A 23,257-nucleotide genomic window follows, 5' to 3' on the forward strand; every position below is an offset into this window, starting at 1 on the left:
GCTCTGCGAGCTGCAGAGAGGCATCCAGGTCTCATTTATAAATCCCGGAGCCACAGGAGAGTTCCGGGGGCTCCATCTCTGAGTACCTTGACTCCTGAAGGTCCCAGTATCATACTCTGGGCCCTTCTGCAAAGTTCTCCTGTAGATACTCAAATGCCACATCAACTTAGACACCTTTTACCAAGTTATAGGTTCATATTTTAGATTTAACATTTATTGAGGGTTAATATTATTAGAAAGAGCTATAGGAAAAACACTTCTGCACCTTCGTAAAACTCTTGTATATACATATATAAAATCTTTGTTTTTTCGTAGAAGGAGTCACACAATCACTTCTTTTAAGAATTTAGCACAAGAGGGCTTCCCTGGTGGCGCAGTGGTTGCGAATCCGCCTGCCAATGCAGGGGAGACGGGTTCGAGCCCTGGTCCGGGAAGATCCTACATGCTGCGAAGCAACTAAGAACCTGTGCTCAGGGCACCCAAGATGCACCAAACCACTGAAGGGCCAAGTCAAGAAACACTGCAGTGAGGCCTAACAGGCTGGCCCATGTTGGGTTACTCAGGCTGGGGGCCTATGTGGACATTCATCTTTATTTGGGAGCCAGAAATATTCCACCTTTGTTTAACAGTCAGCAGCCAAGGATCTCTCTTCTCAATGACAGCTGAAAAAGTGCAGATGATAGATAGACAGATGGACAGATGGACAGACACCCGGATACTTAGATGGGTGGATGGACAGACTGATAGAATAACTCACGGGGGCAGGAGAACGGATCATCGCTACACTGAGGAAGTTGGAAATCAATTGTTTTTTAAACCCCTGTAGGCATAAGAGTCACCTGGAGAACTTACCAGAAACAAAGAACCACAGGTCCCACTCCCCAGAGACTCTGATTCAGCAGTTCTGGGCTGAGACCTAGGATTTTACATTTTAAACAAACACCGGGTGGTTCTGCTTAAGCTGGTCCACAAACTGCACTTTGAAAAACACTGCCCTAAACCCTAACCCAACAAATCTTGCTCAAGGTGGTACAAACTGACCAAGGTCAAGGCCAAAACTGACACCGCCACTGTGCCGCACGGCATCCCCTCTCTCTTCACCGAGGCTTCAGTCCAGGGTGTTTCGATGGTGTACTGGGCAGTGAGCACTGCTGTCACTGGGTCCTCCAGCCCCCGGGGCAGAAAGGCAGCTCCCATCCCCACCCGCATCCGGGCGATGCCCCCCCACCCCCACCCGGTATGCACGGCCCTAGCAGAGCGGATCTGATTGGATGGAGGCTACGGGTCACCAGCCCATCGCCAAGGTGAAGGGCGCTGGGCCTCCAGCAGCGTGAGGCCTCCCTCCGGAGACACCGCAAGCGAAGGCATCCCTAGTGGCAGGCCCAAGCCAAGCTGTGTCTCCACAACCTTCTGGGACCGGCCAGCTGCCCCTGGCTCTATTTTTAGGTTGTCTCCAGGCACTGTGAAGGATTTCTGGAGCACCTCTCCCAAGAGGCCTGGGGACTCGTGCGTTCCGCCAGCAGCGAATATCGGGCCACCACCTCAGATCGAGCCTGACCCCCTCCAGCTGCCTCAGTGTCCCCACGGGCTCCTGTGTGGGTCCTTCTCTCCAAAGCCCTCCCTGCCCCCTTGGCCTCCTGCTCTGTCATTGGCTTGTGAACAGTTCCAGAGACCAACAATACAGTCAACGACCCAGCCCACGGTCATCAACTAAAATATGTCTAAGATACATAAATTTCAGCGTTAATAGGGAAAATGATTTTTCTCGGACAAAAAGGAGGAAAGAACGTGCTTACTCCCAGCAACGGCTTCTCTGGCAAAGTGCCGGCAGATCATCACGCACAGCTAGACTTCTAATGAGGTATTTTCTAAACGCATTCCCACCACCTTGATTATTATTCCCGCTTTACATTACGGATGAAAGCTGAGGGAAGAGAACCCAGGCGAGGTGCCAACTCACCAGGACGCTGAACACTACGCCCATCTCGCTACTTTTAAAGGCCCAGTGCAACCCCAAAGGAACCTGCACTCAGGCTTTCCTCTTCCTCTCCTCTCCTCTCCTCTCTCTCCTTCTCTTTCCCCTGACAAGATCCGAGAGGGTTTCCCATAAAGGTGATCCAAACTGAGACTAAAATCAAGCAAGGTTACACCCTCCATTAGGCCCAAGGGCCATTCTCCCTACAATAGAATTCAATGAATAAATTACTTTAGTTAGTAACTCTGGGTCTCCACTACCCGCTGTCACCCAAGTCCCTAGTGTATCCCCTAAAATTGATTCCTCTTTTCTGGTGTCTCACGGCACAGCAGGCGCTATTGGTAGGAAGGCAGAGTGAAGATGGTTAAAGATAATCAGAGCCTAGGATGAAGGTTTGCAATGATTTCCCCCAACATCCTTGGTCATGGTTCTGTTTATGCACCAGATATGGGGGTGGAGACTGAGTCCAATCGTGTCCAAAAAGGACACAATCCAATTCAGTAAAAAGACAAGCTGCTTGGACACTGGGGGTCCCAGAAGGCCTCATCACTGTGAGTGTCACTGGACGCCACCAAACGACCCCACCCACAGGACTGCCAGGCCACAGTGTCTTCCAGGAGTCACTCTTTAGAATCCCGAATGTCCTGGTACATGCTGCCACCAGGCTAGTTCTCACAAAGCGTTGTTTTCATCACCTTTAATTGCTTCTTAGTTTAAATCCCCCCCGGCCCAAAACAGTGAGACGACGACTTAGATTCAGTCATTTATACCAGGGAGCAGGGCAAGTGAGGCAGGGAAGCCAGAACAGCCAGAAAGGGTGCATTATGGATGATCGGACCATCACTGTGAGCAACAGGGGCTGGGCCCTGCTGCGACCCTCTGAGGCATCCTGCAGAACCCATGTCAGAACCATCACCCCCGGGGATGGGGAGGCTGGGGAACAGTCCCACCTGCATCCCTCCCTGCCTGAGGGTTGCCCCTTAGGGCATAATCCCAATCCCAGCATTTCCAGCCCAGCCTGTATTCAGGCTGAGCAAACTGCCCCTATTCAGGAGGGTTCCTTCAGGAGCAAGAAAGACACAGTGAGAAACTGTGGTGTGGAGCGGAGCCGTCCAGCAAGACTGCAGAGGACGCTGGGTGGGCTATGGGCACACCGGGCAGGGCACCAACAGCGTCTACTGCAGCTTCTCCGTGGCTTCAGGGGACATCCTCATCCCCGGGCCTACCTTCCAGGGAGGGCTGCCAGAGAAGATACAGGATGCCTGGGATTTCAGATAACGATGGGTATTTTTTAGTATAAGTTTATCCCAAATGGTGCCTGGCACATTCATATACTAAAAAGTTGTTCATTGTTTAAAATTCTAATTTAACTGGGCATTTAGTATTTTTATTTGCTAAATCATGCAATCCAACCTCAAGGCTCTCCTTGATCTGGCCTTGATGTATTTCTGATTACTCTGATTCTCAAACCCTTTCTTCCAAGAAAAGGGGCTCTTCACTGGAGTTGGAAGCAGTCCTCCAACTCCCCGACTCCATGGGGGTGCTCAGGCTGGTTCCCTGGCAGGGGTAACCCCTGCCATGTCTCTGTCCTGCCTACCACCTCTGGGTCTAATGTCTCTCTGAACATGTCAATGTACTGCTACCTCTCCCTTCTCTCCCCTCTGAAAGCAGGTACTGCCTGCACTGGTCATCTTGTGCCCTTGGGTCATCTGCTAACATCTGTCTGAATGCTGTATTTTCCCAGCTAGAGTGTAACTCTCACCCAGCCCAGCACAAGGATCAACAGGTAATTACTAGTTGGTTAGTGAGAAGACCCCCCGGTCCCCCCCAGCAAATGCAAGCCCTGTGAGGGTGGAGACAGAGCCCCTCTCATTCCCCCCTGGATCTCACCATCAAGCAGCACGGCACACGTGTCGTGGAATAACTGAGTGAACAGAACTTTCTGTAAGGGCTGCATCACGCCAAGAACGTCGTCTAAAGCAGCCAAAGTCATCACCAGCAGCAGGAAGGCTGGTTGGAGTATTCCGACTATATCGTGGCTCTTCCACTTTCATAGCCTGGCCGCTCAGACCCTTTCCGGGTTCTGGATTTTGTGCTACACCACCTCTGGAGCGCACCCCACACACATACTCCTATTTGAGACCGGCCTCACCAATCAACGTAAATACGATATGGCCTGGGCACTGGACAATGTCATTTTCTTTCCTCTCTCTTTTAAATTAGGTGCTCTGATGTAGATGTAATAGCCATACATTCATATAACACTTTGCATTAGTAAGAGCTTTCCCATGAGTTATTTTATTTCAACATCCCTGAAAGGTAGGCAAAGCAGAATTATTATCTGTTTGACAAATGGGAGAAGCTGAGTGGTTAAACGTTTCAACCAAGTGATGACTGCCGAGGGAGGTTAGGAGTACCTGTGTCTAACTTTTTATTTACAAATATGGCTTAAAATGTCTCACATTAGCAATGTAAACAGGAATATCTCATTTTCATATAGAATGTTTATTCAAAGGAATGCTTATTCCTGCATATTTGGGTCATCACCCTGGTGGTCACACAGCAGGCAGGGGTCCAGTCACCTGCTCCCTGAGCTTCCCCCTGCCAGGGAGGGCTGGCCACCCTTTCCAACTTGGGGCTGCTTCCTGAAGTACCCATCAGATGTCTGGGGCTCCCGGGGCTCCCTACTCTTCCTGGCCAATGTGTGCACACAGGCCTGGGGAGGAGGAGCTGGGTCAACAAACACAGGAGTGAAGTGCCTAAGGTGGTTCGCAGCAGAAAGTGCGTGACCAGCTGCCCTACCCCAGGCGCCATGCTGCCGTCAGGAAGAATTAGCTTTAAGGAGGTGTCTTTAACAAGGTGTCCTCGGAGACAGCCCTGGAGGGTGGGACTCACCGCGCACCCCCAACCCATGCCCAAGACCCTCATCCGTGATCAAAATTGCATTTTCCATGGAGCCCTCGTGTGTGTGTGTGTGTGTGTGCGTGTGCGTATATACATTTACTTGGTTGGTGAAGGCTGGGGGGTGTGACCCAGTTGGGGGTTTCCTTCCGGTGCAGGTAAGGGCTGCGCCGCACGTCCCCCCACGGGGAGGCTAGGGAATGCTTCGGGGTCCACGGGCTACCTGGGCAGGCAAAGCGCAGGGTGGGCGCACGACCCCGCCCGCCGCTCCCTCCAGCTGGACAAAGTCAAGCAGCAGACCGATCGATGTCGCCAAAGTCCGGGCCCGGCTGCCGGCGTGGCCAGGGCTGAAGTTCGCGAGGGCCCTGCACGCCTTAGGGAGTCCCGAGCCCCCAAATGCCTGAAAGGTGCTCCCAGGGTCAGGCAAAGGGGCCGGCGGCAGAGGAGTCTCCAGCCCCCGGCCCAGAGTCACCCGAGGGAAACTGGGGAGCAGGGGGGCGTCCATTTGAGGGCGCAGCTACACAGCCAACGCCCCCCTCCCCCGCTGTCCCCACCCACCGCCCCTCCCCTCAGTCCCCGGCAGCGGCGCGCGGCTCCACCTCCCCGGAGCGCAGTCCACACTGTCCTTTTTCAACAAAACAACGCTACGCACCGCCCCTCCGCCCCCGCCCCAGCACCCGCACCCGGCGGGATCCCGTGCTACGCACAGCCCGCCCCGCAGCTCCCGCCCCCGCCGCAAACGGTCGCCGAGCACCGGCGGCACGCGGGTGGGGAGAGGGATGGAGCCCGGGCACAGCGGCCCAGCTCGGCCCTGCGCCTCCACCCTTCCCCAAGCCGCCCGAAGTGACAGGAGGGGCACGCACGGCGCGCGCGGGGCGTCCCGCGTTAACCGCTTCCGCGCCGGGTCGCAGCGACCCGAGGGTGGGGGGCCGGGGACGGCGGGGTGGGACTCACCGGAATGTGCACTCGCAGCGAACGCCGCTTCTGGCTGCTGTTCTTCTTGCCGCTGCTCCCGCCGGGGCTGGAAACGTCCTTCTTCTTCTTGGTGTCCATGGCCGCGCTTCCCATAACTTTAACCAGAAGTTAATTCCGGGTGACTCGTTCCTGGAATTCGGTCCTCTCCTTCCCAGCCTGGCCCCAGCCGTCGGCCGCGAGCCGCACGCGCTGTTTACTGTCCTTGCACCCTGAAGACACCGCGTGGGGACTTCCGCGGGGAGGGAAGGTGGAGCTGGGGTGGCGGTCGGCGGGAGCGCCGAGTTCACGTGTCCTCTTCCTCCTACGGGCTCTTCGGATGCGAAATCAAAGCCAAAGGCTGTACTGGTTCTGGTCTCTCGCCGGGCTACGCGTGGCAGAGGTCTCCCGCTGGGTGACAAAGTTTTCTTCCTTTTGCAAAGCGAAGCAACATTTTCCACCCTCTCGGCTCCTCCCACAGATTCCCAGAGGTAATCAGAAAGGCAGGTGCAATTAAACACGGCAATTTGGGAAGCAGCCCTCCTATGCCTATGCCTAAGTGGAAAATCTGGCGAGAGCCAGACGGTTTGTATGTTAATATGACCCTCCACCGGAGAATAAACCAGCCCGCAGCCTGGAACTAGGTCCGTCCTCCTTTCTGGGCGAGAGGGAGGGAGGGAGGAGGGGAAGAGGAGGTGCAAGCGCGAACACTCTTCGCAACTGGGCTGAAGCTCGACTGCGAGCACGAGTTCTGGCGGCCGCCCTGCCGGCCGGAGGGCGTGCGGGAGCCCCGCGGGGAGCGGAGGGCCGGCGCCCGGTCCGTTCCGCCGCCTCCCCGCGGCCCCGGGGCCCGAGGGGTCAACGAAGGGCCGGGCCCGGCACCGACGCAGGCTCGCGGGGCGGTGGACGGCGGCGTGCCTCGAACAGGAAGTGCGCGGCGTGCGGCGCGCCCTCCCGCTCCGCCCGCCGACCCCCGCCGCCCCCTGCGGCCGCGGCGGCGCGGGACTCGCTCCGAGATGATTTCTGACTCCTGTCGTCCCCCAGTGTCTGTTTCTGCCTCACCCGCTAACACACGCACACGCGCACTGTGCCCCGCAGACCCGGCCGCGGCGGAAGCGCGGGTTTCGGTGGGATGCGCGCTGACCCGCACGTGCTTCTCGGAAAACCGCGGCCCGGGCCCCTCCCCGCCGGCGTGCGGACTTGAATGCGCACTGAGAGCGGTCAGTGTCGCGGGCGGAGTGCGGGTTTTCACCCCCACCCCGCCGTACCCCACCCCACCCGGCTTTGCTCAGGTTCACCAGGGGATCAGCGGTAAGTGTCGGGCGCGGAGTCAGCAACCCGGCGCCGCCGTGTACGCGGGGTTCCTAAGACTGCGGAAGAAACGGTGGAGGAGAGGGCGGTAAACCCCGCGCGAGTCCCCCACGTGCTGCCACGGTCTCAGCCACCGCGTTGCCCGTCTGGCACCGCCCGTAGCCGAGGGCCGGTGGGGCGTTCTCCCGGGTGGCGGTGCGCCGCCCCCACCCGCCGAGGTGGGCCCCAGGATGGCGAGATCCTCACCCCCCAGCCCCCTGCCCGCCTGGCTGGGAGTAAGGTGAGTGCTCGGTCGGGAGTCGCCTCCTCTCCTGCTCTAGGTTCTGAGGATAGAGTGGCCCCAAAAGTCACTCTGAGCGCCCTGAATGCTGACGTCAGCGCTGCTGCTCCCGGTAATCAGTGGGGCGGGGAGGCCACCCGAGAAAGAACGGGACACAGGTCGCTCTGGGAACGCCCTGGGGTCTGTGAGGAGATGGCCTTCACTCCTGTCCAGGTGCGGAGATTCGCACAGTTCTCTCCTGGGGAGGAGGGTGAGCCCGCTTTCAGGGCCGCCCCTTAGGCGGTGCCCCCCACCCAGCCAGGAGGAACCCTGGTTCAGCCATCTTCCCTGTTTCCCTTTCCCATCCGAGTTCCTGAGGTCTGGGTGGTGCCGTGGTTCAGAGGGGTGGGTTTCTGGTGGGTTTGTCTTCCTTCTCCTCCCGGCTCTCCAGTCCAGAATGGAGCCAGACTGAAGACCCTCCTGGTCCCGGAGTAGTGCTTTCTGGACAGAAGGTTGCAGTGCTCTGGAGGGGACAGCACCTGGGTTCAAAAACCCGGTGGCCATCCCTGCCCCACAGGTGTGGCGTTTCTCGCTTTGACCTTTTCCTGACTGGCTGCCTGCAGGAGGATTTCAGGAGACTGACTGCATTATTTCACTAAATGCTAGAAACACTGGTTAGAAGTAGAAAAGGGTGGACCTTCAGCCTATGTGATGTGGTACAAAGCCCACGCTTACCCACTCAAAATGACTCCCCAACTGTCATTTAAATTTCACCTCTTCAGTTTAATGTTTTAATCCCTATCACAATGATTATTTGCCAAGGCATGCAAATCACTCCATTTGCTGAGAACGGGTTTGAAAAGGAGAGATGGAGAACCAGGAGGGGAAGTCCGGGAGCCACTGGGAGGCCCCTCCTGGGACGGATTCAGAATGAGGAAGCCGCCGTTACTTCTCACGCTGAACGCTTTGCCTGAGGCCTGTCATGGTTGAAGGGCCTCGTCTAGCGATTGTTAGAATACGTACTTTTGTCAGTTGATTTGAGTAAATATGCCCGATCATTCATTAATAAAATTCATTTGTTTTCTGAGTTTGTTTTGTTGGAGTGCAGACTTTACTGCCTGGGAATCTTAAATCAAAACATTTTACCATATTGCCTGCATTTCAAGAGCCCTCTCCTTTTTTTGGGTTCCACATGTTAATTTTTTTTTTCGACATTTGGGTGTTTCTTATAGATGGGGTCAGAAGAAATTTACCAGCCATTTTTTTTCCTTCCTTTTTTTCCTTCATTCCATTTCACGATGAATTGAACATTTAAAACAAACAAACAAACAAAAGACCCCTGGTCCTTCCCCACAGATGGTTTAAGACAGAGGTTCTCAGGGGAAGGGAGTATTTTGAAGATGTGTCCATTTGGGGCATCATTTGTCTAGGTTCCTCATAGAGTTACCGATATATGGCACCTACTAGGTGCCATTGCTGGGGTGTTTCAATACATCTATGGGAGAGGATGTTATTAACCCTGTTTTATACCACGCATGTGTTGGTGTAATTGCTATACCACCACTAACACCCCAGACTAACATCCCCTGGACGTTTGATGTACTCCCAGGGCTCCAGGTCATCACACTGGCGCACCGTGATGGTGCCACCTCTTCCCCAGCCAGGGCAGCACTTCATTCAGAGAAGACCATTTAAAATGCTGCACTGAGGACTTACAATCTAGTTGAGAAGTGAAATACACAGAGTACAACAGTCAACATAAATGAAACCCTGGATTAAGAATTTACAGGATGAATTTCACTTAGCCTAGTTTTCTAGATTAACTGGTCCCTACCCACCCACCCCTTTTTTTTTCCATTTTGTCTATTAATATCCCATATAAATGAAAATGACTCTGGAAACCATGAGTCATCTTAGTAGAGCATTGACAACTTAGAAAGTCTTAGAATTTGTGATGCACTCATAGATTTAAAGTCTGCCCTGTAAACTTGGAATGTTACAGTTAGAAGGAATCTTGGCGAACAAGGGTCTGTAGAGAGACATCTGTGTCTGGTGAATTCCTGTATTCAGTGGTGATACATTCCACTGTCAGGAAGAAGAAAGGAATTAACTTTTTGATTACCTATTACATACCAGACATTATATTAGGTAGTTCATATTAATTATCTTACCTAATTTCTATTAAAATCCCCTAAGAAAACTCTCCTGGGCATTTTACAGATGAGGGAAACTGAGACTAGCTGTCAGAGTGCTTTGTAATCCATTTAACTTCTGTCCATTGATCTTAATTTGCTGTGTCCTCTGGAACGACATTTTAAAAATGCGGCCCCTCCTTTTTAAATGCTTTGCACAAGGCTGACCACATTATTGAGGAACCTCCGTCAGGGTGACCTTGGACAAATGATTGAACATCTTAGCTGCCTTGGTCTCTGTGCCTGTGACATAGAGTTGAGGGGAAAACAGTGGTCTATGTAGTCAGGACACCAACGACTCAATTCTGTGCAAAAAAGCAACTCTTGGGAAAAGGAAACCATAAGGCTTGGACTCAGGACTCTGTAAACGCTCTGATAGCTCCTGGGCTATCAAGCGAAGAGGGTGTTATCTAATCATGAAAACCAGACTGAGGGTCACATTCCAGTTTTTATCTCCCTTTAAACTTGGCCACTGATTGTGTAACCTTGTGACAGCTTGTGCTCCCTGGTGCAAATGGAACCATGAATACCCATCCATGGGGAGAAGTGGAGGCAGGTGCTCCGGACCTGTACCTCTCCTGACAACCCTTTCCTGGGTCCCTTTTGATTTTCTGGGGGGACCCATGCAAGCCACTTCTTTATCTGTGTTCCAGATTGCTCTTCACCCGTAACACCAGTTGACCATGAGGCAGTCCCGATCATGGAATCTAAGAAGTACTTTGGATTAAGGTAAAGGTAAACTCTGTGGCAGTACTCTCCCAAGGGCAGACTTGTCATTCCCATCTTTTCTCTAGAGAGTAGTAGCCTGCTGTCTTGACCAGCTCTGTGCCTGCACACACACCCAGCAGTTCTAAAGAATGACAGGTTCAGCAAGCAGGGTATGTGTGGCCACCGAGCACTGGGCAGGGGGAGGGGTCGGTTTGCTAAATAAAAGGATAGGTAATCCCAGCCATTATGCTCCCTTCCTTGACTAAGGGTAATCAACACATAAACAGCATTAGTTGGGAATAAAGTCCTTGGTTCCACCAATGGCTGCTTTACAGAGTTTCCCATGTGACCTTTGTCCCGGTGATCCGGCATAACCTCCCATCCAGGTAATGGGTTTGGGCTCCCTGGGCTGCAGGATTTGACTAGAGGTCTGTGTCTGTTGGTTCTCAACTTAGTTCTGAGCTTTGAACATGCCAAAAGCATACAGATTAACTCTGGGAAATTTGGAATACCACTGTTATCTGACTATGGTTCATGACTGACTTCCTGACCTCTCACTTACCCGTCTATTTCAGAGGTGATTAAATATTGTACATTAATTGTAGTAATTTCCCAACAAATAAAATTACTTTGGTTATTAGACTGGACCCAAAGTTCATATATTGCAGTTCAAATTGAACGTGAACTTGTACGGGAGGGCGCTTACCAGCACCGTCGTTACCATCCCTTTGTGTGACTTGCAGCTGATGTCCAGACCTGGCCTTGAGAATGCCAGTTACAGAGACTTCCCTGACGGTCCAGTGGTTAGGACTCCGCGCTTCCACTGCAGGGGGCACGGGTTCGATCCCTGGTCGGGGAACTAAGATCCCACATGCCGTGTGGTGTGGCCAAAGGAAAAAAGAAGTGCTGAAAGGTATACTTAAAAAAAAAGAATGCCAGTTATAGCTTTTCAACAAGATTCCAGAAAAAATATATTTACAATTCCTAGGGATTGGCCACGTTTGGGGAGCAGAGCACCAGGTCATGTCCTGGATTGGTAGGTGTGTACAGACTTGGACCTGCTGACCTCTGAGCCCCATTGAAGATGCACAGATGTCATCCCAGCTCTCAGAGTGTCCCTCCCACGAGGGCCCAGCCACACCCAGAGTTAAACCCATGCTCGGCCTTGCTAACCTCTGTTCCCGTCCTTGTACCTTAGCACTTTATACCGTAATCAGTAAGTGCCCATTTGGTGCACAGACAGAGCCCACAAGAGGCTCCGTTCAAGGGCTCTGGACGGACAGGCGGTAGGCTCTCAAGGACCTGGTGGTTTTTGACAACCCTCCTTATGCCATGTGGGTCAGAACAGCACTTTGTAAAATGTTCCTAAATATAACTCCTAAGAATTGCATGAGCTCTTGGGAGAGGATGGGGAGAGAGAGATTTTCTGACTAAAACGCTGTGCGTCAGCTCGTTTCAGTTCATTGCAACACACACTCCCAAGAGCATCACGGTGCCAGAGGCCTGGCTTGTTTTTCCTCTCCCCGCTCATTGTGGCTCTTTACCCTCTAGGTCAAAAAATAAAGTGTAATTACAGTGTTCATTGTTCTTTGACCAGCCTGAGAGAACGTTTTCCTGCCATTGTAGCGTATTCACCCATGGTCCAGGACTTCCCAGCATCTGGTGGAGGTGGGTGCACCAGCTTCTCCCAAAGCCCTGGCATGCAGTGCAGGGTTGGGGCGGTGCGGGCTCACAGCCAAGACTCCAGGGCACACACGCTGAGGCCGACGCATTGTCCGTGACTCTCGTGGTTAGAAGGCCAGGAGAGCGGCTCTTCGTAGCCGAGCTTCAAGGAGACCCTCCATCTCCATAGGACAGGATCGCTGGTTCCAAATCTTTTGTTTATCTTTGCAAGTCTAAGAACGGATACATCTAGAGCATTGTGTCGTTTAATCACTCCTTCACCAGGGACTGATTTTTCAGCCTGTCTGGAGACTTGCTCTTTCTAGTGGGGGTGTTTTTTGGGGGGTCACTGCCTCTGCTCTTAGATGTTCGCTGTCCTGCCTGCTCTGTGTTGCCAGGAACTGCAGTCCCAGGTTCTTTGGCCAACTGGTGTCTGGCCAGGTTTGGCCAGTGGGAGACAGTCAGGGAGACTGGGGTCTGGAGTGGAAGAGGAAAGACCCCAGGGATTTCGTCTTCCCTTGTTTTTCCTGGGGCAGCATCTTGCACAGTGTTTCTTTCCCCTGTGGCTCCCACTCCACCAGGCAGACCCTCCCTCCGCGGGCCCAGCTTCTGCCAGGCAGCCCCGACTCCGGCTCTGACCCTGAACATTTGAGCAGAAATGCGGCGGCTGTGAGGGGCTGAACGAAGTGTGGAGCTGCGGAGGAGGCTGCTAGGGGGGGTCCGGAGGGCAGTGTGGCCAGAGGTGGCAAAAGGACGGGTGGGCTAGTGTTTGGGGACTTTTATCTGAGTGAGATGGGATAACATCAACTAGAAGAAGGACGAGATTGAGTTTGAGTTTTTAAGGATCAGCCTGGCCGTCATGTGTACAGGTTGTAAAGAGTGAAAGGAGGGACCTGGGCAGCCTAGTAAGGAGCTATCGCTGACATTCAAGCCAGAGACGACCGTGGCTCCGACCACGGGGGCAGCGGCAGGGTGGTGAGGAGTTGCTTCCAAATATATTCTGAAGACAGAATCCCCAGAATTTGCGGATAGACTGGATGTGGAGGCTGAGGGAAAAGAGTGCGCTGTGGCTCTGAAGTTTTGGGCCTGAGCAAGTGGAACCATCCTGTTTCCCGGGAGGGGCTGGGAAGTGGAGAGTCTCCTTTTGGCTGCAGTGAATCTGAGATGCCTGTAAGATACCCAGACACCTGAGGGAAAATCCCGGAGCGACAGGGGAGACATCTGGCTGGAGATACGCATTTGGAAGTCATCGACCAAAGGCTGGCATTTCAAGCCATGAAACAGGAAGAGATTCAGGTACGAGTGTAGACAGCAAAGAGAAGGTGTCAGGACTGCACCAGGGGCCCCCCCGGGTAGAGGTTGGGGAGATAAGGAGGAGCCAGCAGAGGGCCCACGAAGGAGCAGCCGTGAATTAGGAAGACAACCAGGAGAGGTGGATCCAGAGACCACCCGACGGAGCGTCCAGGGAGAGAAGGAGTAGTAGGTGCTCTGTGAGTGACAAGAGTGTTCAAGATGACCACGGGTGCACACTGCTGTATTTAAAATGGATGACCAGCAAGGACCTACTGTCTAGCACTGGGGACTCTGCCCAATATTCTGTAATAACCTAAAAGGGAGAAGAATTTGAAAAAGAATAGATACATGTACATGTATAGCTGAATCACTTTGCTGTACACCTGAAACTAACATGACATTGTAAATCATTGCTTAAATTTAATCATTGCTTAAATTTTTTTAAAAAGTTAAAAAAAAAAAAAAGATGACCGTGGGGTTTGGTGACATGGAGCCCCCTGGCAGCACTGACATGGGCGAGGAGTGGCCGGTGGCGCGGGTTCACAAGGGACAGGGCAGTGGATGTGGCACAAAGCGGACGGCTGTTCCCAGGAGCTTCGCTTACAGGGGAGCGGAGAAACGGGGCAGTGCAAGAGAGGAATGTGGGTCAGGAGAGGGCTGTCTCATTTTTAAGGAGGGGGATGTTACAGCATGTTCATCTGCCAGTGTCATGACCCTGTCACCGTCAGGGGAAAGAATCGAGGATGCAGAAAAGAGAAGGAGAAACTTCAGGAGCGAAATCCTGGGGCAGGCAGGAGGGGTGAGGCGTGCCAGTAGAGGACAGCCCATCGGGGGACAGGAGGGGCAGAGGGAGGACGTGGGCATGCGGGCAGGGAGTGGGATCTTCCTGACCGCTTCAGGTGTCCACAGGAATAGGAAACGATGCCACCAGCGGATGGAGGGAGAGGTGTGGGAGGTTTGAGGAGAGAGGAAAGGTGTGCAGCCTCCCGCGGCAGAGTGGGAGGGTGGCTCGTGCCGACGTTTCCCCCCACAAGTGGGAGAGCACCGTGTGTGGCTTCTAATTCGGGGACGCGTCTGGAGGATTGTGCGTATCTGCTGACAGGGAGCTGCGTCGTCCTTGGGAACGGCCGCATACTATCCCGTTGTATAAACGTTACATGATTTGTCGTGATTATGATTTATTATTTATTACATTAGGTGTATTTGAGCTGTCCCCTCCTGATGAAAATTTAGGCTGCTTCCAGGGCTGGAATGCTCGCAGGCACGTCATTTCACACGTTTGGCAGGGGTCTGAGGGCACGTGCTCAGATGGGAGCTGCTGGGGCAGAGCGTGCATACCTGGTTCATTTCCATAGGCAGGAAATTGGTCCTTCTCAGAGGCTGATCGATCTTCGCTCCCACCACCACTATATGCCCACGCCTGTCTGCCCAGGCCCTCTCCAATATAGTTTCTAACTCTGTGATACTTTCCAATCTGTTAGGTGAAAATAGTGTCTCATTGGAGTTTTACTGTGCCTTTTTCGTGTTATGAATGAGGATGAACACGTCTTTGTGCATTCGTATTTCCTTCACAGTTCCCTTTCAGATTATCTGTCTGCGCTCTTAGCCCATTCTCCTGCCTTGTCTGTTTGTAGGAGCCCTTCATATATATTGAAAAAATTGGCCCCTTGTCAGTACTGTGGGTTGCAGACATTTCTTCCCAGTCTGTTTATTGATCTTTTGGCTTCGTTTATCTTGCCCTTTTTTCATGCAGGATTGTCTCCTTTTTGTATAGTTTGTTCTATTGATTTGTTTTTTTATGGCTACTAGGGTTTTCGGTCATATTTAGGGAAGGGAGGTGGGAGGAGCACAGCCTCTGGAGTCAGACCTGCCTCTGCCCCTCCCTGGTGGAGTATCTGCAGGCAACTTTGTAACCACCTCGAAATGCAGGCATTAGAATGCCTGGGAGAGTGTAAGCGCCCATGCATGGGAGATACAAGAGGGGAAGGGAAAAGCATCCTATTTCTTTTATGATAGAGCAAACTGGATAGTTTAAAGTACATGTTTGTATTTCCTTATAATCAAAATACTGTTCAATTTGTTTTTTATAGACAAGGAAAAATATTTTACATAAATTGACTCCACTATTGAAAAAGGGATGCTTTAGATTGAACCATTATAGCTTCAGATTCAATCTTTTCCTAAATAAAAACGTTAAAGCCTCAAAAAAAAAAAAATGTTAGTTCCATTCTTTTCTCCGTGTCAGTCCCCAAAGCAGGCACATGGCAGTGGCACGGTCAGTGCTGTTTGCTTTCCTGAATTCCTCTGGAAAATTGCAAAAAGTCCATAATCTCCTGGGCACACGCCCTGTAACCCTCTCAAGTCTATCTGGCCTGCACTCAGAGGTGACGTCCACCCCAGAGGAGAGCTCATTTCCCAGAAGCACTGTTCCGAAGTTGCCATAGGTCCAGGGGGCAGCCGAGGGGGTAGAGGCTGCCCCTCTGACTCAGTGTTCTGGTCCCTGCCCACCTGCTCAGCCAATCATAAGCACCCTCTTGGGGGAGTGGTCCTGGGCAGCCAATCAGAGCCCTTCCCTGGGATTCTAACTGGAGCTGACCCCGATTGAAGGACAGTAGCCTGAGAGATTGAACACAGCACTGAGAGAGAAGTAGGATGGGGAGAACATGGAAGCCTTGGTCCCCATTGTCCCTAAGACCAGTTCCTCCTCCCTCTCCCTATGTCTTTTCTTAAGATACAGCTGGATTTCTGTCTCTTGTGAGGCAAGAGTCCTCACTGACAAACTTCTCACTTTTAATTAACTTAATCTTGTTGTATTTTTTTGGTCCCCCTGTAGGTTATTCTTTGTAGAACAAGGTGAGGAGAGGAAAAGAGAGGCAGGAAGGGAGGAGGGGAGCAAAGAAAGGCTGTGTAAGGAGCGTTTGTAACTAATACCAGTACCTGTTACTTAACTGTCACAGCACAACCTCTCTGCCCCTCGGCCACCCCTGACATGTTCCTCGTTGTGGTCAGGTAGCCCTGGCCCTCATGACCGGGGATCTCCCAGAGGGCCTGCAGCCCCAGGGTATATATCCCCAAGCCCATTCTGAGTATCTGCAGGAAGGCAAGTCTTGGCAGTTGTAACACTCCAAACAGTGCTTGTGGGTTGCCAGGGCCATTTTCAGAGGCTCAACTCAAGCAGAGGCATTGGGTATTCTTGTTACTATGGGGGTTCAGATGAGGATCTCTGATGGGTGTTTATGGAATTGGAGCGCGTAAATCTTCTATAGGAGGAGAAGTTTTCCCTTTGTAATTGGAGAAAGCCTGATTAAAGTATACTAATGACTGGGATTATTGTTGTCCCTTAGTAATTTTTCAAGTTACCTGAGCAAGAAAAAAGTAGTGATTACAGAAGCTAAGACCCAGCACCATCAAGTGTATGCTGGTCATTTGCTTTGACAGGCATAATTCAATTCTCTTTATTTTTGGTTGAACTTCCGTGGTACTGTAACCAGATACCTCCAGGCTAGGGGATGGACTGAGTAATGAGAAGAAAACAAGGTTGTTGGGCTGATAGAAATGGTCAGATTGCTAGTTCAGAGAATTTCTAAGATCTGATGCAAAAGAAGCTACTTTCCTCTGGTTTACTCACATCCTCATTTTTTTTTTTTTAATCCTAATATCTCTTTCTGTTTGTAAATTCAGATTCACAAAATGGCTGGTCCTAGGGCTACATGAGATCACGAAATACCCTGCCTTGTATTCCACCACTATTCCACTCTCCTTGAGAGCGAGGTAACAGACACAAATAATGGTATTATAATAGTCCATTGGGAAGCTCTATATTTAGTCTAATGATTTTCCCATGGCTCAAAATATTTTGGAACTATTTTTAAAATTAATTTAGGGCCAGTTTGTGAGGTGCAAAGAGCAAAAAGTCTCAATGTCAGTGAACATGATGGCAGATTTGTGAAAGTACCAAGCAGAATCCTTAGCATATAGAAGAGGCACGTAAAGAATCCAGTGGGAATTTCTGCTGCAGGTCAAAGTGAAATTCCTTTATCACCGTCTCTGTCTGCATCTCACTAGCCTGTGAATTTTACTCTCCCTGACCCTTACTAATGAAAAATGGGATCTGTCTCAGGCGGCACTACTAGCCCCCAGGGATTACTCAGTTCATCTCTCTGTCTCCCTATCGTACAAAGAAACGGACAACTTCAGAGGCTCCTGTTTCCGTTGGGACCCTTGGGGAGGTGGATGCCAAGACGGGATTAGACACGCAAGAGGTGTAAGGGGGGAAATGCCTGTGAAGGATACAGGGGAACGAGCAGGGGTGGGCGGGGAGAACCTCAGACCAGGTGTAGTTCTGACACCTGTGGACGAAGGGCGGGAAGGCAGGCTTGGGTGGGAAAAGCCTCAGACCACATGGTTCTGAGAAAGTCTGACCAGACCAGTTGGGGAGTCTCCAAGCAGAAGTCAGCAGTCAGAGGAAAACTGACAAGCAGGGACGGGCAGCTCTAGAACCCCACATGTTCTGTCACTCCTTGGGATCAGCCCGGGGAAAGCGTGGCCTCGGAGCAAACGCAGTGGAGACCCCAAGGCGGGGTGTCTGGAGCTGTCCATCAAGGGTGCCTCTGGCCCAGGTCCTTTGGAAGGAGAGTTGGGTGTCACCTTCATGGCCACTGCATCCCGCCTTGTACCACACAAGCTCACCTATCCGTGCTTGTTTGGGGAGCAGCTCCCCCATGGTTCCTTGGGCCTCTCGTCTTAGGGGGATTAAGAAGAGGGAGGGTGGGATGACTGTAAGTCCCCCTTGCTGCAGCTGGTCTTGGGCCACAGTGGGTTCTTCTTATGGGCTCTGTTACCATAAGCAGGCTGTGTGGGTTGAATTGTGTCCCCAGAGAGACATGTTGGAGCCCTATCACTCAGCTCAGGCCCTCACTTATGGGCTGTGCCACACCCCTTAGCACTTAATGATAAACCACCTCGTTGGACTCACTTGTATATCTCACCTTGCTCCATAAAAAGATTTTAGGCAACTGCTGCTTCCTATTGTTTGCTGAAAGGTTTATCTGTTTTATTTTTTCAAGACTGACTTAAGTTTTTTGGAGTCAACCTCCAACTTCAGAGTCGAGCACACAGCAGGCCTCAACACGAGGTCTTTAGGGCCCGCCTGGAACGGCAGCCAGACCTCCTGGGTGCAGGCCTCGTACAAAACCAGCTGTCTGGGACCCAACTGTGCCCATCTCCCAACTCTAGATGGACAGCAGCTTTGCCATGTTCTGTCGTGAATGCCAGGAGTCTCTCTGTCTTGAAGGCCTTGACCGTCTGTGATTTGACCAGCTGGACTAAAGCAAAATCTACAAGAAGACAGTCACTTGGGGATTTGAGCAGAATTTACACCCACCCAAGCCTCAAACTCCCCAAGTCCTTTAGCAGCTCTCAGCAGAAAAAAAAAATTAGATTCCAGACCTTGCCACGTGAAAGTTAATGCACAGAAAAGAGACAGGGGGACCCATTCCATATGTAAATTTGCATCAAATGTTGCCGCAGCTGCTTTTATACCTGTAAGCTTCCATTTTAATGAGGGCACAATGTGGCTCATCTCCAGTTGAGGCCACAGAACTAGTGGTCCTCGTGCCACACCGTGAAACCTGGCAGGTCATGGGGAGAGCTGGGCGTGCGGGGCCTCCCGGCCCAGCTGTGCCCTCGTGGCGCCTGATGGCTGCATGGTGCCTCCCCGAGAACTCATCCCCACCTGTGACGTGTGAGCTGAGTGTGTAAGAATAATCCTTGTCACAGGATCCCGGGGCGTCAGAACCCGGGGGGACTCGGAGGCCCTCTGCCCTAATCACCCCTTTCCAGTGAGGAAGATGCTGAGCCCGCGAGCCCCGGCCGTCTCCGCTGCCGGCCGTCCGTTGACACACTGCCTCGACCCCTCCCCGCAGCAAGCTGGGTCCTGGATTCGAGGCCCCCTCTCCACCCCCACCCTGCCGGCACCGTGGGCCGCCCCTGCCTCAGCTTCCTCGCCCGGACAGTGGGCGTGTGCCCCACCTGGCCCGTTATTCTGAAACCTGAAGGAGGAAGTACATGTAACAGCAGTTTGTAAAACATGAAGCCCTCTCCTAATATGAGCATCTTATCATCACTGTTAGGTCCCACGCATCAGAGAAGCCCGTGGGAGAAAGGACCCACATTCTTGCACGAGGATGTCACGCTTTGCTTCTTTGTGCTGCTGGAATGGACATGTCAGGGGCCCATGGGCAGCAGCAAAGGCCCACGAGCTGACGGCGTGGGAGCAGGTGGGGGGCTCAGCCCGGGGTCCCTGGGTCCCCCGTGACCCTCTGATCACAGAATCTGCGGCGGACATCGCATCCCGTCGAATGGTGCCAGGCTGGCCTCTCCCTGTACGTCTTTGAGGCTCCTCACCAGGGACAGCCCTATGCTCCAGGCAGACCTGGAAGCTGGCTGGCAGGGCCACTGATACCTGACCTTCACCTTCTTCCTACCCTTCGGCAACAGGGTGGTCAGCACCCCTTTCCCATGAGGCCACTCCTTATTAGCCCAGGAATGGGGGGCCCCCAGCCATCTCTGTTTCAGCATTAGTGGGCTTTGGGGGCAGAGAGTGAAAGCACCCGGGCTCTTGTGCTGTCACCAGTGACCACTTCCCAGCCCAGAGGAAGCTGTGTCTTAAAGGGCTCCGAAAACGTGCCATTTTCTGAAACACAGAGGAAAAAAATCATTTCAGCTAGATGAAGATACGCCTGCAGAATTGGGAGTGCTGTCTTCAAACAGGCGTGCTTGCTCAACGTCAGGAAGCCCAGAGTGAAGAACGCATGGCTCCCCGTGGGGTCTCTGGTCTGTCCCCCGTCAGGTTGCCCAGTCATGTTTCTCATCCTTCTTTTAACGGCTGTGTTATATGTGTGCTTTTATTGTACGTGATCTGATGTTTTTCTTGTAAGTAGAAGAGGTACAAACCATGCATTTTATTTATAACTTTGCAGTGACGATCAGAATCCCAGTAGTTAAATGGGGAGGGTTGTAGAGGAGAGAATACAGGCATACCTCGCTTTCTTGTGGTCTGGAACCCACCCTGCAATATCTCCGAGGTCTGCCTGGGCTGGGGAAACAGGCTGTATCTGCACCTTGCTTTTGCCATCTTCTTAGTTTCAATGATCTCAGAGCTTATACCGTGACGAATGCTCATGAAGTAGTTAATTTTTCAGCCAAGGGCATTTATTGACTGAGTGATTTCCATGTGGCCAGCACATAACATGTTCTCTGAAGGACACGGAGAAGAAAGCACAGGCCCCACCATCCAAAGAGGAGATCAACCAAGCTCTTTGGATAGACTACAGCCGTCCGGAACTAACTGGCAATTACAACAGGAGCTAACATTTATGACGACGATGTGCCTACAGGGGGACCAGATGCTTGCAGTGACCTCTCACCTCTAACACATTCCTCGGTGAAAGGTATTGTCACTATTACACAGCAAAGAAATGAAGACTCCAGGAGTTTAAATAAGATGGCCACACAGCACCAAGTGGCAGAGCCAGGACTTCAGTCGGGTCTGCTGGCCCCAAAGCAGGTGCCCAGACCCGTGGCGCTGCAGGGAGAGGGTCACCAGGCTAAGTGGTCGCACTTTACTGACCACAAGCTTAAGAGGCCCTTAAAGGTGCTGCCTGGGACCACAGGACACTTCCCTGGTGCCTTCTCTCTCCCACTCCCCTGGGTGACGTTGCAAGCTCCCTTCACCCTCCTCAAGCCTCCAACACTTCCCTCCACCCTCACTCCCCCTGATAACCTCTCACCTCTTTCTCCAAAAAAGGGACAATCAGAAGGGAACTCCCACCATGCTCCCCCCGGCGATGATACCACAGAGGCACACCAGGCCCACTCCCCCCGTGAAAGACACTCTCTTCTTTTCACCAGACGCCCCCTCCTCTACTCAAGCAATGACTCCCTCCCTTTCCCGCTCCGTCAACGTTTCTTTCTGTAGTGCATTGTTTCTTAACCTTGGCTACAGGTTGCAATCACCTGACAAGCTTTTAAAAAAAGAATAAGGGGCCCCCAAGATTCTGACTTCATCGGCCTGGAGTCCTACCCAGGCATTGGGAGACCTGAAGCTCCTGGGAATGTGCAGCCCCACCAGGAACGTGCTTTCCCGGCCACTCTCACCACCGCCACCTTCCCACCAGGTCCCCCCTCCAGCTGCCCGCTTCTCTAACGCCCTTTCCAGCCAAGACCCTCCAAAAAGCTGTCTAGCCTTATTGTCCCTCCTTTTCCGCTGATTTTCCTCTTCAGACCCTCCTGCAATTGGCTTTGGAGCCAACACTGCCCTGAAGCTCTGGGCTGCTGTGTGGCTGAACCACCTCGGTCCCCAGCCTCATCTTACTCAGCCCCCGGCAGCACTGACTGTCCATCTCTCCCTCTTCCTCAAAGCACTTCCTTCCCCTGCTGACATCACGCTGTGGCTTTCCTTCTACCTCGATGGCTATTTTTCCTGGTCTCCGTGACTGGTTCCTCCTGACCTACTCTTGCTGGTGGCCCAAGGCTCCATCCTGGGACCTCCTCTCACTCCCTTGTGTGCTCATCCTGTCTTGTGGCTTTAGAAATCATCTGTTCCCTAATGAGTCCCGAGATGATGCCTCTGGTCTGGACCTCTTTGCGGGAACTCCAGACGCGCAGATCCAAACGCCTATTTGACATCTCCTCTGTGGGTCTCATAGACGCAGGTCTCAAACTGAACACCCCCGAGCGTAAGTCCTGCTCTTCCTCCCCCTCCCAAAGCTGTTCTGCTTCACCGTCTTCCCTTCTCACCACAGCCTTGCCAGCCTTCCTGTTACTCAAGCCGGAAACCGAGCTGTCTTTGCCTGTTTTCTCCATATACACTTCCGATCCCATCAGCAAATCCAGGTGGTCCTACCGTCAGAGCACAGCCAGACCTCCCCTTCTCACCACCTCCTTAGTGCCAGTCTGCTCCAAACTGAATCATCTGTCACCTGGTAACTGGTTTCTACTTCCACCCCCAGCACCCGTGATCTATTCTCAAAACATAGTTAGAGTGACCCTCTGCCAAAAACCCCCAAAGGCTCCAATCTCACACACAAAAAAGCCCATGGACCCACAGTGACCTACAAGGCCTCCATTCCTGTCTGGCCTCTCATCTCCCACCACTTATTCCCTCCTGACCTTGGTCCAGCCGGCTGTGTGCCCAGCTGTGCTCCAACAGGCCAGATACCCTTCTGCCTCAGGGCCTTTGCACTGGCTACTCTCTGCCTGCAATGTCCTTTTTCTTGAAATCCCAGTGATCTACTTTCCCCTTTCTTCCGGCTCTCCGCTCAAATGCACTCAGTGAGTGCCTCCTAGGCCACCTTTTTTACATTGAAATCCACTTTCTGGGCATTCCACATCTCCCTTCTTTGCTCATTTTTCTCCTTGGCATATGTTCCCTTCCTAATACACTGGTTAGTTTACTTATATATTGTGTTTATTGTATGCAAACAGATGTTTGTTCTGTTCAGTGTCCAGAACCTAGTACAGTGCCTGGCACTTTGTAGATGGTCAATAAGTGTTTGTTGAATGAGTAAATGTGATACAGACCAAGAGCTCTGGGGGAAAAGGAAGGGAGGAAGAAGACCTGGGTTAGGTTCCACAAGTATTGTTACTAACTTTTGGTGCTGGGAGTGCTTCGTAAAAACTGGAGCTGAGCCTTGAAGGAAGGGTAATAATAATAATAATAATGATAATATTATTATCATTAATGATAATAAACGATAAGACTTGTGAAATCGTAGGAACTGTTTTTTCAGAGCTCTACTCTCAGGTAGAGTGAGGACAGACCCTGGAAAAGCCAGGCCCGAGGTAGCGTCAGGAAGTTGGGAGGTGAGGCGGGAATATCAGTGACTGGGATTTGAAATTGAGCCAAGGGGCAGGGGCACGGGCTCCTGGGATGTAAATTGTTAGGCCCCTGTCATAAGCCACCTTTGGTAGCAAATTCTCCCCATTTCTTCCCTTGGCCCCAGC

At 52.2% G+C, this 23,257-nt stretch overlaps 2 protein-coding genes across 3 annotated transcripts in view; one reads left to right on the forward strand and one right to left on the reverse strand.

Annotated features, from left to right (window-relative positions):
* The window catches only part of PRKAG2 (protein kinase AMP-activated non-catalytic subunit gamma 2), a 284,850-nt gene extending 278,157 nt beyond the window's left edge, over positions 1–6,693 (reverse strand). For both annotated transcript variants that reach the window (XM_061198961.1, XM_061198960.1), the window contains exon 1: positions 5,831–6,693. In XM_061198961.1, coding sequence (XP_061054944.1) covers positions 5,831–5,944 — 114 coding nt within the window. In that variant the 5' untranslated portion in view covers positions 5,945–6,693. The remainder of the gene's footprint in view (positions 1–5,830) is intronic.
* LOC133096695 (basic proline-rich protein-like) overlaps positions 6,168–23,257 on the forward strand; it is a 35,472-nt gene continuing 18,382 nt past the window's right edge. Inside the window, exons 1-3 of the mRNA XM_061198293.1 lie at positions 6,168–6,242; positions 6,559–7,138; positions 10,243–10,318. Coding sequence (XP_061054276.1) covers positions 6,168–6,242; positions 6,559–7,138; positions 10,243–10,318 — 731 coding nt within the window. The remainder of the gene's footprint in view (positions 6,243–6,558; positions 7,139–10,242; positions 10,319–23,257) is intronic.

This window comes from Eubalaena glacialis, chromosome 8 (genome assembly GCF_028564815.1).
Source record: "Eubalaena glacialis isolate mEubGla1 chromosome 8, mEubGla1.1.hap2.+ XY, whole genome shotgun sequence".
Classification (NCBI taxonomy): domain Eukaryota; kingdom Metazoa; phylum Chordata; class Mammalia; order Artiodactyla; family Balaenidae; genus Eubalaena; species Eubalaena glacialis.